At 45.1% G+C, this 14,070-nt stretch overlaps 1 protein-coding gene across 1 annotated transcript in view; it reads right to left on the bottom strand.

The window, feature by feature from the left end:
* atp8b3 (ATPase phospholipid transporting 8B3) overlaps positions 1-14,070 on the bottom strand; it is a 39,788-nt gene that overhangs the window by 2,810 nt on the left and 22,908 nt on the right. Inside the window, exons 23-27 of the mRNA XM_038998906.1 lie at positions 4,549-4,632; positions 4,178-4,411; positions 3,919-4,057; positions 3,674-3,804; positions 3,252-3,404 (exon numbers count right to left, since the gene is read on the bottom strand). Coding sequence (XP_038854834.1) covers positions 3,252-3,404; positions 3,674-3,804; positions 3,919-4,057; positions 4,178-4,411; positions 4,549-4,632 — 741 coding nt within the window. The remainder of the gene's footprint in view (positions 1-3,251; positions 3,405-3,673; positions 3,805-3,918; positions 4,058-4,177; positions 4,412-4,548; positions 4,633-14,070) is intronic.

Raw genomic sequence — 14,070 nt, forward strand, 5'->3', positions numbered from 1 at the left:
AGGCTCTCTGGGTCATTTACAGATGTATTGCGCCGACTGCAAAAATATGCCCACTACCCACTACTACCCACCACCCCACACCCTATCATCAATCTCATCACAAACAACACATCATTACAAACAACTCAAACCAAACAGTTATACCTTACCTCGAGACACTCCTACTCTGACACCCCTTGTCTATATGATTAACCCAATGCAAACTACGCAACCCACAATGCAGTGCTGTGCAATGCAAGACAGCTGTTACTACATTTCCCATCTGACCCCTGTCCAACATGGTCTCCTGCTGATCTAATGTTGATGAAACCAGCCATGAGAGATATGAGGCTCTGGCTGGTGGCTTTTGCACAGAAAACTATGCAAACACCTGACCCCCCAATCTTAATCATTGCTGCTGGGTCAGAGTGTACAAACTTCTATCCCCCACCTACCCTTTCCATTTCATGACATCTGCCCCCTTCCCGGTTTCCGCCAGAGTGGGTTTAGCAGCTTCAGTCACTCAGGGTACTGTAGAGAGGGCCTGGAGAAGAGAGGCACTGCAGCACTGACTCTCTAGTGGGTACCAGACTGTGCTTTTACAGCTTTTAGAAAGACCCCAAACTGTCATTTACATGAAATGGAGTCCATGCCCAAGTGGGTAGACTAAATCAATTTGCTACATGGTTCAATGTGTTACAATGTTGTACTGTATAGTCTCTGTTCAGGGGCAACGAAGGCCCCAATCAATCAATGCAGAGACATCCATATGGAAGGAACACTCTTTAAAGGCAAGGGCGACTTACAGTACACATACTCATACACACACACAAACTCACTCACCTGCATGGAATTACAGACAAGTCTGCGCTTTGAGAGCATTTGCTAAAAACCAAAGATGAATTCAGAGGTATGACAATCTGACAACTGAACCGAGACAATGCCCAGCTCTTAAAGCTGCTCTAGTTTCCTGTGAGTGATTTCAACACTGGCCATGTAAACATGCCTCCCTTGCTGTTAGAAAACACACACACACACACACACACACACACACACACACACACACACACACACACACACACACACACACACACACACACACACACACACACACACACACACACACACACACACACACACACACACACACACACCTGTGCGTCCTGCAGGATGTTGAAGGCCCAACACACTGAGAGCCTCTTGTCCCTCCTCCTACTGCAGAAGCAGGAGAGCCTGTGGATAACTCTTTATTTAGCTTTAGTGGATACTTTCGAGAAGGGAAAAAAATCGGAGTAATAACCGTTACAGAAAATAAGAATTTAAAAAGGATAATATGGGTAAATTGCGTGTTTTGAAACAAATTAACAAATAAAACAATTGTAAAACATCTGTGCTGTCTCAGTTTGGTTTGTTTTTGCTCTTGAAAGGATGTAATGTTCTATGGGCAAATACACAAATGTATACCCCAAAACATGGGGCACACACATCCTACAGTATGTTGCAATCCAAACAATCTTCTCTCAATTACTATGCATCCCAAGGTGTATTGAATTGATCTAATTTAACAATGTAGGTGACTGCTGAAATAAAAATATGATTTTTAAACCAATAAGGTGTCAAATATCATTTATTTAGAAAAAATGCATACAAAAGAGAACAGAAAAACATACAAATGTAGGATTTCAATTTGAGACAGTTTGCTACAGCAGGAAAATAATCCTGCAACAACAGGACATATGAATTATTATGTGGATTATATAATTAATTGACATTTTTGTAGGAGTTGATACATATTTCGTAAGGTAAATTACAAACTTCAGAAGCCTTTTTAAACCTCAAATACACTACAAGTTATGCATTTTCAGCATTACAGGAAATGCACTACTGTATATATACAAAGTATGTTTATATCCCTTCAAATGAGTGGATTCAGCTATTTCAGCCACACCCGTTGCTGACAGGTGTATAAAATTGAGAACACAGCCATGCAAGCACCATAGACAGACATTGGCAGTAGAATGGCCTTACTGAAGAGCTCAGTGATTTTCAACGTGGCACCGTCATAGGATGCCACCTTTCCAACAAGTCAGTTTGTCAAATTTCTGCCCTGGTAGAGTTGCCCTGGTCAACTGGAAGTACTGTTATTGTGAAGTGGAAACATCTAGGAGCAACAACGGCTCAGTCGCAAAGTGGTAGGTCACACAAGCTCACAGAACGGGACCACCGAGTGCTGAAGCGCGTAGTGCGTAAAAATGCAACATTCACTACCGAATTCCAAACTGCCTCTGGAAGCAATGTCAGCACAATAACTGTTAGTCAGGAGCTGCACGAAATGGGTTTCCATGGCCGAGCAGCCGCACACAAGCCTAAGATCACCATGTGCAATGCCAAGCGTCGGCTGGAGTGGTGTAAAGCTCGCCGCCATTGGACTCTGGAGCAGTGGAAACACATTTTCTGGAGTGATGAGTCACACGTCACCATCTGGCAGTCCAGTAGATGAATCAGGGTTTGGCGGATGCCAGGAGAACGCTACCTGCCCAAATGCACAGTGCCAACTGTAAGGTTTGGTGGAAAAGGAATAATGGTCTGGGGCTGTTTTTCATGGTTCGGGCTAGGCCCCTTAGTTCCAGTAAAGGGAAATCTTAACGCTACAGCATACAATTACATTCTAGACGATTCTGTCCTTCAGACTTTTCAGCAACAGTTTGGGGAAGGCCCTTTCTTGTTTCAGCATGACAATGCCTCCGTGCATGGAGCGAAGTCCATACAGAAATGGTTTGTCGAGATCGGTGTGTAAGAACTTGACTGGCAATGTTCCAACATCTAATGAGAAGCCTTCCCAGAAGAGTGGAAGCTGTTAAAGCAGATGTTTGGTAAGTCCACAGATGTTTGGTAATGTAGTGTATCTCCTGCAACAGGGTGATTAAATTAAGATCGTACATCTGTATGCCATCCTCACAAACCACTCCCATATCATCCAACCATCATTTGAACAGCTACACCCCGGTCTGGGATTCTGCTGTCCAAGGTGCTGAACTACCAGTGCTAAATCATGGGTTAAACTATGACCCTATAGACAGGCCCTATTTGCAATGTTTTTACTGCTGTAGAAAATATATTATTCTTGTAGTTGTGGAGGGACCTACACACATTATCAATCCCATTTCCATCTATTTGGATGAACCATTTTCAGTAATATTCTTCGGAACATCATCGCTCTGTGTTTGGCATGCTAGTGTGACATTTTCACCTAAAGTTCCCCTCCTGTCCACCGGCGGAGCTGTGCTACGGCGACTAGCTCCAGAAGTGATGAGCCGGCCGATGCCTCGGCCCTGAGACATGGCGTAGGAGGAGCGGCGGTGGGAGTCTCCTCTCCTGAAGCCAGACTTCTGCAGCTCTACAGGCCCGTGCTTGGTGATGTGAACCTGGGGGAAATCAGAGAACAGGTCAAACATGACTTCTCTCCACTGTGGGTAATGTAACATGGCCATTCCACATGCGCACGCACACACACACACACACACACACACACACACACACACACACACACACACACACACACACACACACACACACACACACACACACACACACACACACACACACACACACACACACACACACACACACACACACACACACACACACACACACACACACACACACACACACACAGAGTCAATGGCAGTCTCACCCTATGTTTGTCTGGGTTAGTGAGGATGATGTTGAGGGTGTGGATGGTAAAGGAGGGTAGGACAGCAGTCCAGGCTGTCAGCAGGGCTGTGAACCACACCACCGGGCTGGGGAAGGCATTCTGAGACACACCTGATCAGACCACAGACAGACACACCCAACCACCTCAATATTACCACACACATAGTCAGTTCAAGACAGTATAAAATATCAATGTTAAGACAGTGGTAGAAGTGAGGTGTGTACCAGGGAAGTAGTAGTCAACTGGGGACATCTCAAATAGCTTGGGACTGTGAGTGATAGGCGTACACACAAAGAACAGGCCAAAGCTGACACACATCGCAGCCACACTCCACTTAGTCCAGTGTCTGGTCAGGAGAATGATCTGAGACACACAAACCAACACACAATGTCCATGTCAATACATGTATCATAATCATCAACGATAATCAGCAGTGATGTGTAACTTCATAGAACTGTTTACGTCCGTTCCATGACCTCTAACTCTTTTAACCTCAATGGTGGCAGAGAACAACAATGCTATGCTGACAGTGACGGCCATGGTCTGGTAGTCCAGGGCAGAGTTGTAGAAGACCCCCAGGGGCATAAAGAAGAGAACCAGAGAGGTGTAGAGGGCATGGAGCAGGGTGGCAGCCAGCAGCCAGGTGTTGAACAGCTCCTGTCTCTGGCCAACCTTGTAGAGCTCCGGCCAGCTCAGACTGCACTCTGCACTCACATCCTATAGGAGAGAGCAGATCAAACAACAGTATGGTAAGGGTCAGGAGTGTGTCCATGGCCACATGGTGTAAAACAGAAACACTGGGCCCCTTGAGATTTCACACCTCGCTACAAAGATGCCTTTCTCTTTTCTCTTACCTGCTCAAAAATGCCCAGGCATTCTACTGGCATTGCAGTGTAGAACACAGTGTACAGGATGATGAACCAATTCTCATACAGAGACTGGAAGAAAACAGCACAGAAAATGGCTAAAACATTGGGCTCTTTTAAAAAAGGTTGCAGTTCCATTATATGATTTGGGGGGTATTTGTTGGGGGGGGGGGGGGGTTACAGGTATTTACATTCATATAATTTCATAATCCATATATTTTCTATTCATTATATATACATTGTACCTGTGGGCTGCCACTCCAAAGAAGAAGAAAAAAAGAAGAGAACATAAAATAAAAACATTACAAAGGATCATATTTTTTGTTTAATTAATAATAAATTAAGTATAAACAGGAAAAGAAAACAAAAAAAGAAGAGGGCCTCCCATTCCCCCAACCCCAGCCAACAGCCAGCTGTAACAGTCTTTGATTGATTGAGAGATTCAAGGAGCTATCATCGTTATGTAACATAATAGATGCAAAGCATGAATATTTACATTCAAGCACTTCTAAATTAATTTTGTAACTTTGCCCCAGAAACATTTAACTGCAGGGCACTCCTACATCATATGAAGGAAAGTGGCTACCTGATTTAGGGGACACAGTGAAGAGGTGGGAGTTGGGGCCAATTTAATCGTAAAACGTTTCCTTGGTGTTAAATACAGTCTGTGAACAAACTTAAAATGTATAAATTGGTTTAGATTACTGGATGCCAATGTCATATTTTTCCAAATTCTCTTCCAGTTAAACGGTCGTTCAGATTCAGTCAGATCTGTGGACCATACTTTTTAATGGCTGGCTCAGAATATGAGCTTTCCAAAAGTTGATAATTTATTTATAAATTCCATAATTGGATGGTTCGGGAGTTGGGTTTCCCGAGAGACTCCATAGGCCAGGATAGCTGACCTAAATTGTAAATATAGAAAAAAGGAGTTGCCTGGTAATGTGTATGTATCTTTCAAATCTTGGAATGTTTTCAAACCATTACTGTACATGATATCGCCAAGGGTACGGTTTCCACATTTGGACTGTTGGTTGGGATGTAAAAGGCCTCCCTCCATATTGCAAGGCATTATTGTGAAATATTGGAGTATGGGCATGCCATTTTGATTACCTTGATTACCAGTTACATTGTTTTTCAATAGCCAGAAGGGGAAGCCATGGGAAGCATTGAACTACAGAAATTCAGCCAGGGCAATATATTAATTTCAATAATATTTATTCTGCCGGTTAAAGCAACTGGAATGTTATTCCATCTACTGAGGTTGGATTGAATTGATTTGAGCGTTCTGTTAAGGTTTCTGACAAAAAAAAAAATATATATATATTTTTAATGTTGCACTATTTTTATGTTCATGAAATTCACTGAGGATGGTCCTCCCCTTCCTCCTCTGAGGAGCCTCCACTGGTAGAGATGGAGTCTTCCATCAGGCAGTAGGGCTGATTTGGTTAGATCAATTTTATAACTTGAGATTACGATGAATTTATCTATGATTGTAACGGCGTTCCTCCTCCTCTTCATCCGAAGAGGAGGAGCAGGGATTGAACCAAACTGCAGCGTTGTGAAATGACATGATATTTATTCAAACAAGACGAAAAACGAACTATACTTGATAATAAACAAAATAACAAAACGAATGTAGACAAACCTGAACATACGAACTTACAAAAACACGAAGAACGCACAACAGGAAAAATGACTACATAAAACGATGAACGAACGAAACAGTCCCGTATGGTGCAACAAACACTGACACAGGAAACAACCACCCACAACAAACAGTGTGAAAACACCTACCTTAATATGACTCTCAATCAGAGGAAATGAAAACCACCTGCCTCTAATTGAGAGCCATATCAGGTCACCCTTTAAACCAACATAGAAACAGAAAACATAGACTGCCCACCCAAACTCACGTCCTGACCAACTAACACATACAAAACTAACAGAAAACAGGTCAGGAACGTGACATAACCCCCCCCTCAAGGTGCGAACTCCGGGCGCACCAGCACAGAGTCTAGGGGAGGGTCTGGGTGGGCATCTGACCACGGTGGTGGCTCAGGCTCTGGGCGAGGTCCCAACCCCACCATAGTCAATCCCAGCTTACTTCTCCCCCTCAGAATGACCACCCTCCTATTCCACCCACCTAATATAAGAGGCAACACCAAAATAAGGGACAGCTCCGGGACAAGGTAGCTCAGGACAGAGAGGTAGGTCAGGATAGAGAGGTAGGTCAGGATAGAGAGGTAGCTCAGGATAGAGAGGTAGCTCAGAATAGAGGGGCAACTCCGGACTGAAGGGCAGCTCCGGACAGAGAGACAGCTCTGGACTGAGTGGCAGTTCTGGATACATGGCAGCTCTGGACGCTCATGACTAGCTGACGGCTCTGGACGCTCATGGCTGGCTGACGGCTCTGGACGCTCATGGCTGGCTGACGGCTCTGGACGCTCATGGCTGGCTGACGGCTCTGGACGCTCATGGCTGGCTGACGGCTCTGGACGCTCATGGCTGGCTGACGGCTCTGGACGCTCATGGCTGGCTGACGGCTCTGGACGCTCATGGCTCGCTGACGGCTCTGGCAGATCCTGTCTGGTTGGCGGCTCTGGCAGATCCTGTCTGGTTGGCGGCTCTGGCAGATCCTGTCTGGTTGGCGGCTCTGGCAGATCCTGTCTGGTTGGCGGCTCTGGCAGATCCTGTCTGGTTGGCGGCTCTGGCAGATCCTGTCTGGTTGGCGGCTCTGGCAGATCCTGACTGACGAATGGCTCTAGCGGCTCCTGACTGACTAACGGCTCTGACGGCTCGGGACAGACGGGCGGCTCTAATGGCTCGGGACAGACGGATGGCTCAGACGGCGCTGGGGAGACGGATGGCTCAGACGGCGCTGGGGAGACGGATGGCTCAGATGGCGCTGAGGAGACGGATGGCTCAGACGGCGCTGGGGAGACGGATGGCTCAGATGGCGCTGAGGAGACGGATGGCTCAGATGGCGCTGCGGAGACGGATGGCTCAGATGGCGCTGCGGAGACGGATGGCTCAGACTGATCCTGTCTGGCGGAAGGCTTTGGCTGCTCCTGTCTGGCGGAAGGCTCTAGCGGCTCCTGTCTGGCGGAAGGCTCTAGCGGCTCCAGTCTGGCGGAAGGCTCTGTAGGCTCATGGCAGACGGGCGGCTTTGCAGGCTCATGGCAGACGGGCGGCTTTGAAGGCTCAATACAGACGGGCAGTTCATGCGGCGCTTGGCAGACGGACAGTTCAGGCGCCGTTGGGCAGACGGCAGACTCTGGCCGGCTGAGACGCACTGTAGGCCTGGTGCGTGGTGTCGGAACTGGAGGCACCGGACTGGAGACATGCACTTCAAGCCTAGTGCGGGGAGCAGGGACAGGGCACACTGGACTCTCAAAGCGTACTATTTGCCTGGTGCGTGGTACCGGCACTGGTGGCACCGGGCTGAGGGCACGCACATCAGGACGAGTACGGGGAGAAGGAACAGTGTGTACAGGGCTCTGGAGACGCACAGGTGGCTTAGTGCGTGGTGCCGGAACTGGAGGCACTGGGCTGGAGACACGCACCATAGGAAGAGTGCGTGGAGGAGGAACAGGGCTCTGAAAACGCACTGGAAGCCTGGTGCGTGGTGTAGGCACTGGTGGTACTGGGCTGGGGCGGGGAGGTAGCGCCGGAAATACCGGACCGTGCAAGCTACTGGCTCCCTTGAGCATTGAGCCTGCCCAACCTTACCTGGTTGAATGCTCCCCGTCGCCCGACCAGTGCGGGGAGGTGGAATAACCCGCACCGGGCTATGTAGGTGAACCGGGGACACCATGCGTAAGGCTGGTGCCATGTATGCCGGCCCAAGGAGACGTACTGGTGGCCAGATATGTAGAGCCGGCTTCATGGCACTTGGCTCAATGCTCAATCTAGCCCTACCAGTGCGGGGAGGTGGAATAACCCGCACCGGGCTATGCACACGTACAGGAGACACCGTGCGCTCTACTGCATAACACGGTGTCTGCCCGTACTCCCGCTCTCCACGGTTAGCCTGGGAAGTGGGCGCAGGTCTCCTACCTGCCCTCGGCCCACTACCTCTTAGCCCCCCCCCAAGAAATTTTTGGGGTTTCTTCTCGGGCTTCCTTGCTAGCCGTGTACCTTCATATCTCCGGTCTTGAGCTTGATTCTCCGGCTTCCAGCCACGTCTCCTAGCTGCCTCCTCATACCACCGCTGTTGGGCTCTCGCTGCCTCCATCTCCTCACGAGCGCGGCGATATTCCCCAATGTGCGCCCAGTGTCCTTTTCCCTCTAATACTTCCTCCCAAGTCCATGAGTCCTGATCTCTTGGCCGCTGCTCGAACTTGCGCTGCTTGGTTCTGGAGAGGTGGGTGGTTCTGTAACGCCGTTCCTCCTCCTCTTCATCCGAAGAGGAGGAGCAGGGATTGAACCAAACTGCAGCGTTGTGAAATGACATGATATTTATTCAAACAAGACGAAAAACGAACTATACTTGATAATAAACAAAATAACAAAACGAATGTAGACAAACCTGAACATACGAACTTACAAAAACACGAAGAACGCACAACAGGAAAAATGACTACATAAAACGATGAACGAACGAAACAGTCCCGTATGGTGCAACAAACACTGACACAGGAAACAACCACCCACAACAAACAGTGTGAAAACACCTACCTTAATATGACTCTCAATCAGAGGAAATGAAAACCACCTGCCTCTAATTGAGAGCCATATCAGGTCACCCTTTAAACCAACATAGAAACAGAAAACATAGACTGCCCACCCAAACTCACGTCCTGACCAACTAACACATACAAAACTAACAGAAAACAGGTCAGGAACGTGACAATGATCTTCAATGTGTTTGGGAGCGATTGATATACATTGTCTAGATATGGTAAAGTATCATTTGCGTATAATGAGATTAAATGATCAGTAGATTTGAGGGAAATTTCTATTATTTCCTTTGATTGCATATGCTCCATTGAGAATAAAATTAGCAAAGGAGAAATTGGATCGCATTTTCTGCTGCTTTTAGTAATTCTGAACAGAGAGGAGCAGATATGACCTGTTAAAACTTGGCTATGTGATTGGCATATAACATTTTAATTATATTAATTAAATTGGAGCCAATTCCCGTATGTTCCAAGACAGACCAGAGATATGACCAATCTAGTCTATCAAAAAAAAATGATGCATCGAGAGATAAAACAGGTCAAGGAGCTGTTGTTTCTGATGAAGCATTTTAGATACATTATGTAGTAATTGACGGCGGTTATCCAGGGATAATTTATTTTGTTAGTGTGGACCAATTTTGGTAAGTACGTCTCGAGATGGGATGACAACATTTTGGAAAACAGTTTAATATCTGTGTTTATCAAAGATTTGGGGCCATAGTGTCGAACACTGGGTGGCATCCTTACCTTTGTTTTATTACGGGGAAATTAGTGCTGTATTCACATCTTAAATAAACCCTTGTGAACGGCTGTGTTAATAATTTTGAGCAATATTGGACCTAATTGATTTCAACAATTTAAATAGAGCTCAGAAGCAATACCGTCCCATACAGGCGATTTGCCTTTATTCATACTACCCAATGCCCTTTTGAGATCATTGAGAGAGACTTGGTCTCCCAGCGAGGTGGCTTCCTCTGTTGAGAGAAGATGAGTTCCTCATTATTTTAGAAAGAACTTAGTCAGGCCTGGTCTGGATTTACAATCAGAGACTTTGTTGTCCTGAAGCCACAACTTTAGAAGTATGCTTGGGGTCAATGTACATTTGGAAGACCCATTTGCGACCAAGCTTTAACTTCCTGACTGATTTCTTGAGATGTTGCTTTAATATATCCATATCATTTTCCTTCCTCATAATGCCATCTATTTTGTGAAGTGCACCAGTCCCTCCTGCAGCAAAGCACCCCCACAACATGATGTTAGCACCCCGTGCTTCACAGTTGGGATGGTGTTCTTCGGCTTGCAAGCTTCCCCCTTTTTCCTCCAAACATAACGATGGTCATTATGGCCAAACAGTTCTATTTTTGTTTCATCAGACCAGAGGACATTTCTTCAAAAAGTATGATCTTTGTCCCCATGTGCAGTTGCAAACCGTAGTCTGGCTTTTTTATGGCGGTTTTGGAGCAGTGGCTTCTTCTTTGTTGAGCGGCCTTTCAGGTTATGTCGATATAGGACTCGTTTTACTGTGGACATAGATATTTTTGTACCTGTTTCCTCCAGCATCTTCACAAGGTCCTTTGCTGTTGTTCTGGGATTGATTTGCACTTTTCGCACCAAAGTACATTCATCTCTAGGAGACAGAACGCGTCTCCTTCCTGATCGGTATGACGGCTGTGTGGTTCCATGGTGTTTATACTTGCATACTATTGTTTATACAGATGAACGTGGTACCTTCAGGCGTTTGGAAATTGCTCCCAAGGAAGAACCAGACTTGTGGAGGTCTACAATATTTTTCCTGTCTTCGCTGATTTCTTTTGATTTTCTCATGATGTCAAGCAAAGAGGCACTGAGTTTGAAGGTTGGCCTTGAAATACACCCACAGGTACTCCTCCAATTGACTCAAATTATGTCATTTAGCCTATCAGAAGCTTCTAAAGCCGTGACATAATTTTCTGGAATTTTCCAAGCTGTTTAAAGGCACAGTCAACTTAGTGTATGTAAACTTCTGAGCCACTGGAATTGTGATACAGTGAATTATAAGTGAAATAATCTGTCTGTAAACAATTGTTGGAAAAATTACTTGTGTCATGGACAAAATAGATGTCCTAACCGACTTGCAAAAACTATAGTTTGTTAACAAGAAATTCGTGGAGGGGTTGAAAAACGAATTTTAATGACTCCAACCTAAGTGTATGTAAACTTCCGACTTCAACTGTACAGTATCAGTCAAAAGTTCAGACACACCTACTCATTCAAGGGTTTTTCTTTATTTTTACGATTTTCTACATTGTAGACATCAAAACTATGAAATAACACATATGGAATCATATAGTAACCAAAAAAGTGTTAAACAAATCTAAATATATTTTTTTACTGTTGGAAAAGCATTTCAGGTGAAGCTGGTTGAGAGAATGCCAAGAGTGTGCAAAGCTGTTATCAAGGCAAAGGGTGGCTTCTGTAAAGAATCTGAAATATAACATATATTTTATATATTTTGATTTGTTTAACACTTTTTTGGTTACTATATGATTCCATATGATGTCTTCACTATTATTCTACAATGTAGAATATAGTAAATATAAAGAAAAACCCTTGAATGAGTAGGTGTGATCAAACTTTTGACTGGTACTGTAAGTAAATCAGTCAATTGAAATAAATTCAATAGACCCTCATCTATGGATTTCACATGACTGGGCAGGGGTGCAGCCATGGGTAGGCCTGGGAGGCCGTAGGCCCACCCATTTGGGAGCCAGGCCCACCCACTGTGGAGCCAGGCCCAGCCAATAAAAATCATTTTTACCCATTAAAGGGCTTCATTACAAACAATATAGACATAAAGATGGTGGTGGCTGTTTAGTGTGGCATTTGACATTATTGATCATAGTCTACTGCTGGGAAAAACATATGCGGGTGACTCAACACTATACACGTCAGTTACTACAGCGACTGAAATGACTGAAACACGTAACAAAGAGCTACAGTTAGCTTCAGAATGGGTGGCAAAGAAAAAGTTTGTCCTAAGTATTTTAAAAACAAAAAGCATTGTATTTGGGACAAATCATTCACTAAAACCTAAACCTCAACTAAATCGTGTCATGAATAATGTGGAAATTGAGCAAGTTGAGGTGACTAAACTGCTTGGAGTAACCCTGGATTGTAAACTGTCATGGCCAAAACATATTGATACAACAGTAGCTAAGATGGGGAGAAGTCTGTCCATGATAAAGCGCTGCTCTATCTTTTTAACAACACTATCAACAAGGCAGGTCCTACAGGCCCTCGTTTTGTCGCATCTTGACTACTGTTCAGTCATGTGGTCAGGTGCCACAAAGAGGGACTTAGGAAAATTGAAATGGTCTCAGAACAGGGCAGCACGGCTGGGTCTTAGATGTACACAGAGAGCTAACATTAATGATATGCATGTCAATCTCTCATGGCTCAAAGTGGAGGAGAGATTGACTTCATCACTACTTGTATTTGTGAGAGGTATTGACATGTTGTGATGCACTGAGCTGTCTGTTTGAACTACCGGCACACAGCTCGGACACCCATGCATACCCCACAAGACATGCCACCAGAGGTCTCTTCACAGTCCCAATGTCCAGAACAGACTATGGGAGGCGCACAGTACTACAGAGAGCCATGACTACATGGAACTCTATTCCACGTCAAGTCACATTATGCAAGCAGTAAAATTAGATTTAAATAAACAGATAAAATACACCTTATGGAGCAGCGGGGACTGTGAAGCAACACAAACATAGGCATATACACATGCATACATACGCACGATAACATAGGCACTATACACACAAGTCACATGGATTTTGTGTTCTAGATACGTGGTAGTAGAGTTGGGGCCTGAGGACACACACTTAATATGTTGTGAAATCTGTTGTGAATGTAATGTTTTTAAAATTTAGAACTGCCTTAATTTTGCTGGACCCCAGGAAGAGTAGCTGATCCCTTGGCAGCAGCTAATGAGGATCGATAATAAATACAAATACAAATAAATTGTCCTCAGTTTTATCAGCTGTCCGGGTGGCTGTCTCTGATAATCCCGCAGGGAAAGAAGCCGGGTGTGGAGGTCTTGGGCTGGCGTGGTTACACATGGTCTGCGGCTGTGAGGCCAGTTGGACATACTGCCAAATTCTCTAAAACAACGTTGGAAGCGGCTTATGGTAGAGAAATTAACATAAAATTCTCTGGCAACAGCTCTGGTGTACATTCCTGCAGTCAGCATGTCAACTGTGTGCTCCCTCAAAATTGAGACATGTGTGGCATTGTGTTGTGTGACAAAACTGCACATTTAAGAGTGGCCTTTTATTGTCCCCAGCACAAGGTACACCTGTGTAATTATCATGCTGTTTAATCAGCTTCTTGATATGCCACACATGTCAGGTGGATGGATTATCTTTGCAAAGAAGACATTATCACTAACAGGGATGTAAACAAATTTGTTGGATCTTTTATTTCAACTCATGAAACATGGGACCAACACTTTACATGTTGCGTTTATATTTTGTTTCAGTATAGATTTGTCCCACGTGTCCAAAATACCTGTCACGTTCCTGACCTATTTATGTTAGTTGTTATGTGTGTTAGTTGGTCAGGACGTGAGGTTGGGTGGGCATTCTATGTTTTCTGTTTCTGTGTTGGTTTTGGGTTGCCTGGTATGGCTCTTAATTAGAGGCAGGTGTTTGGCGTTCCTCTAATTAAGAGTCATATTTAGGTAGGCGTTGTCACAGTGTTCGTTGTGGGTGATTGTCTTCCGTGTCTGTGTTTGTACACCACGCGGGACTGTTTACGGTTTGTTCGGTTTGTGTAGCCT

The sequence above is a fragment of the Salvelinus namaycush genome, chromosome 8 (assembly GCF_016432855.1).
Source record: "Salvelinus namaycush isolate Seneca chromosome 8, SaNama_1.0, whole genome shotgun sequence".
Taxonomy (NCBI): Eukaryota; Metazoa; Chordata; class Actinopteri; order Salmoniformes; family Salmonidae; genus Salvelinus; species Salvelinus namaycush.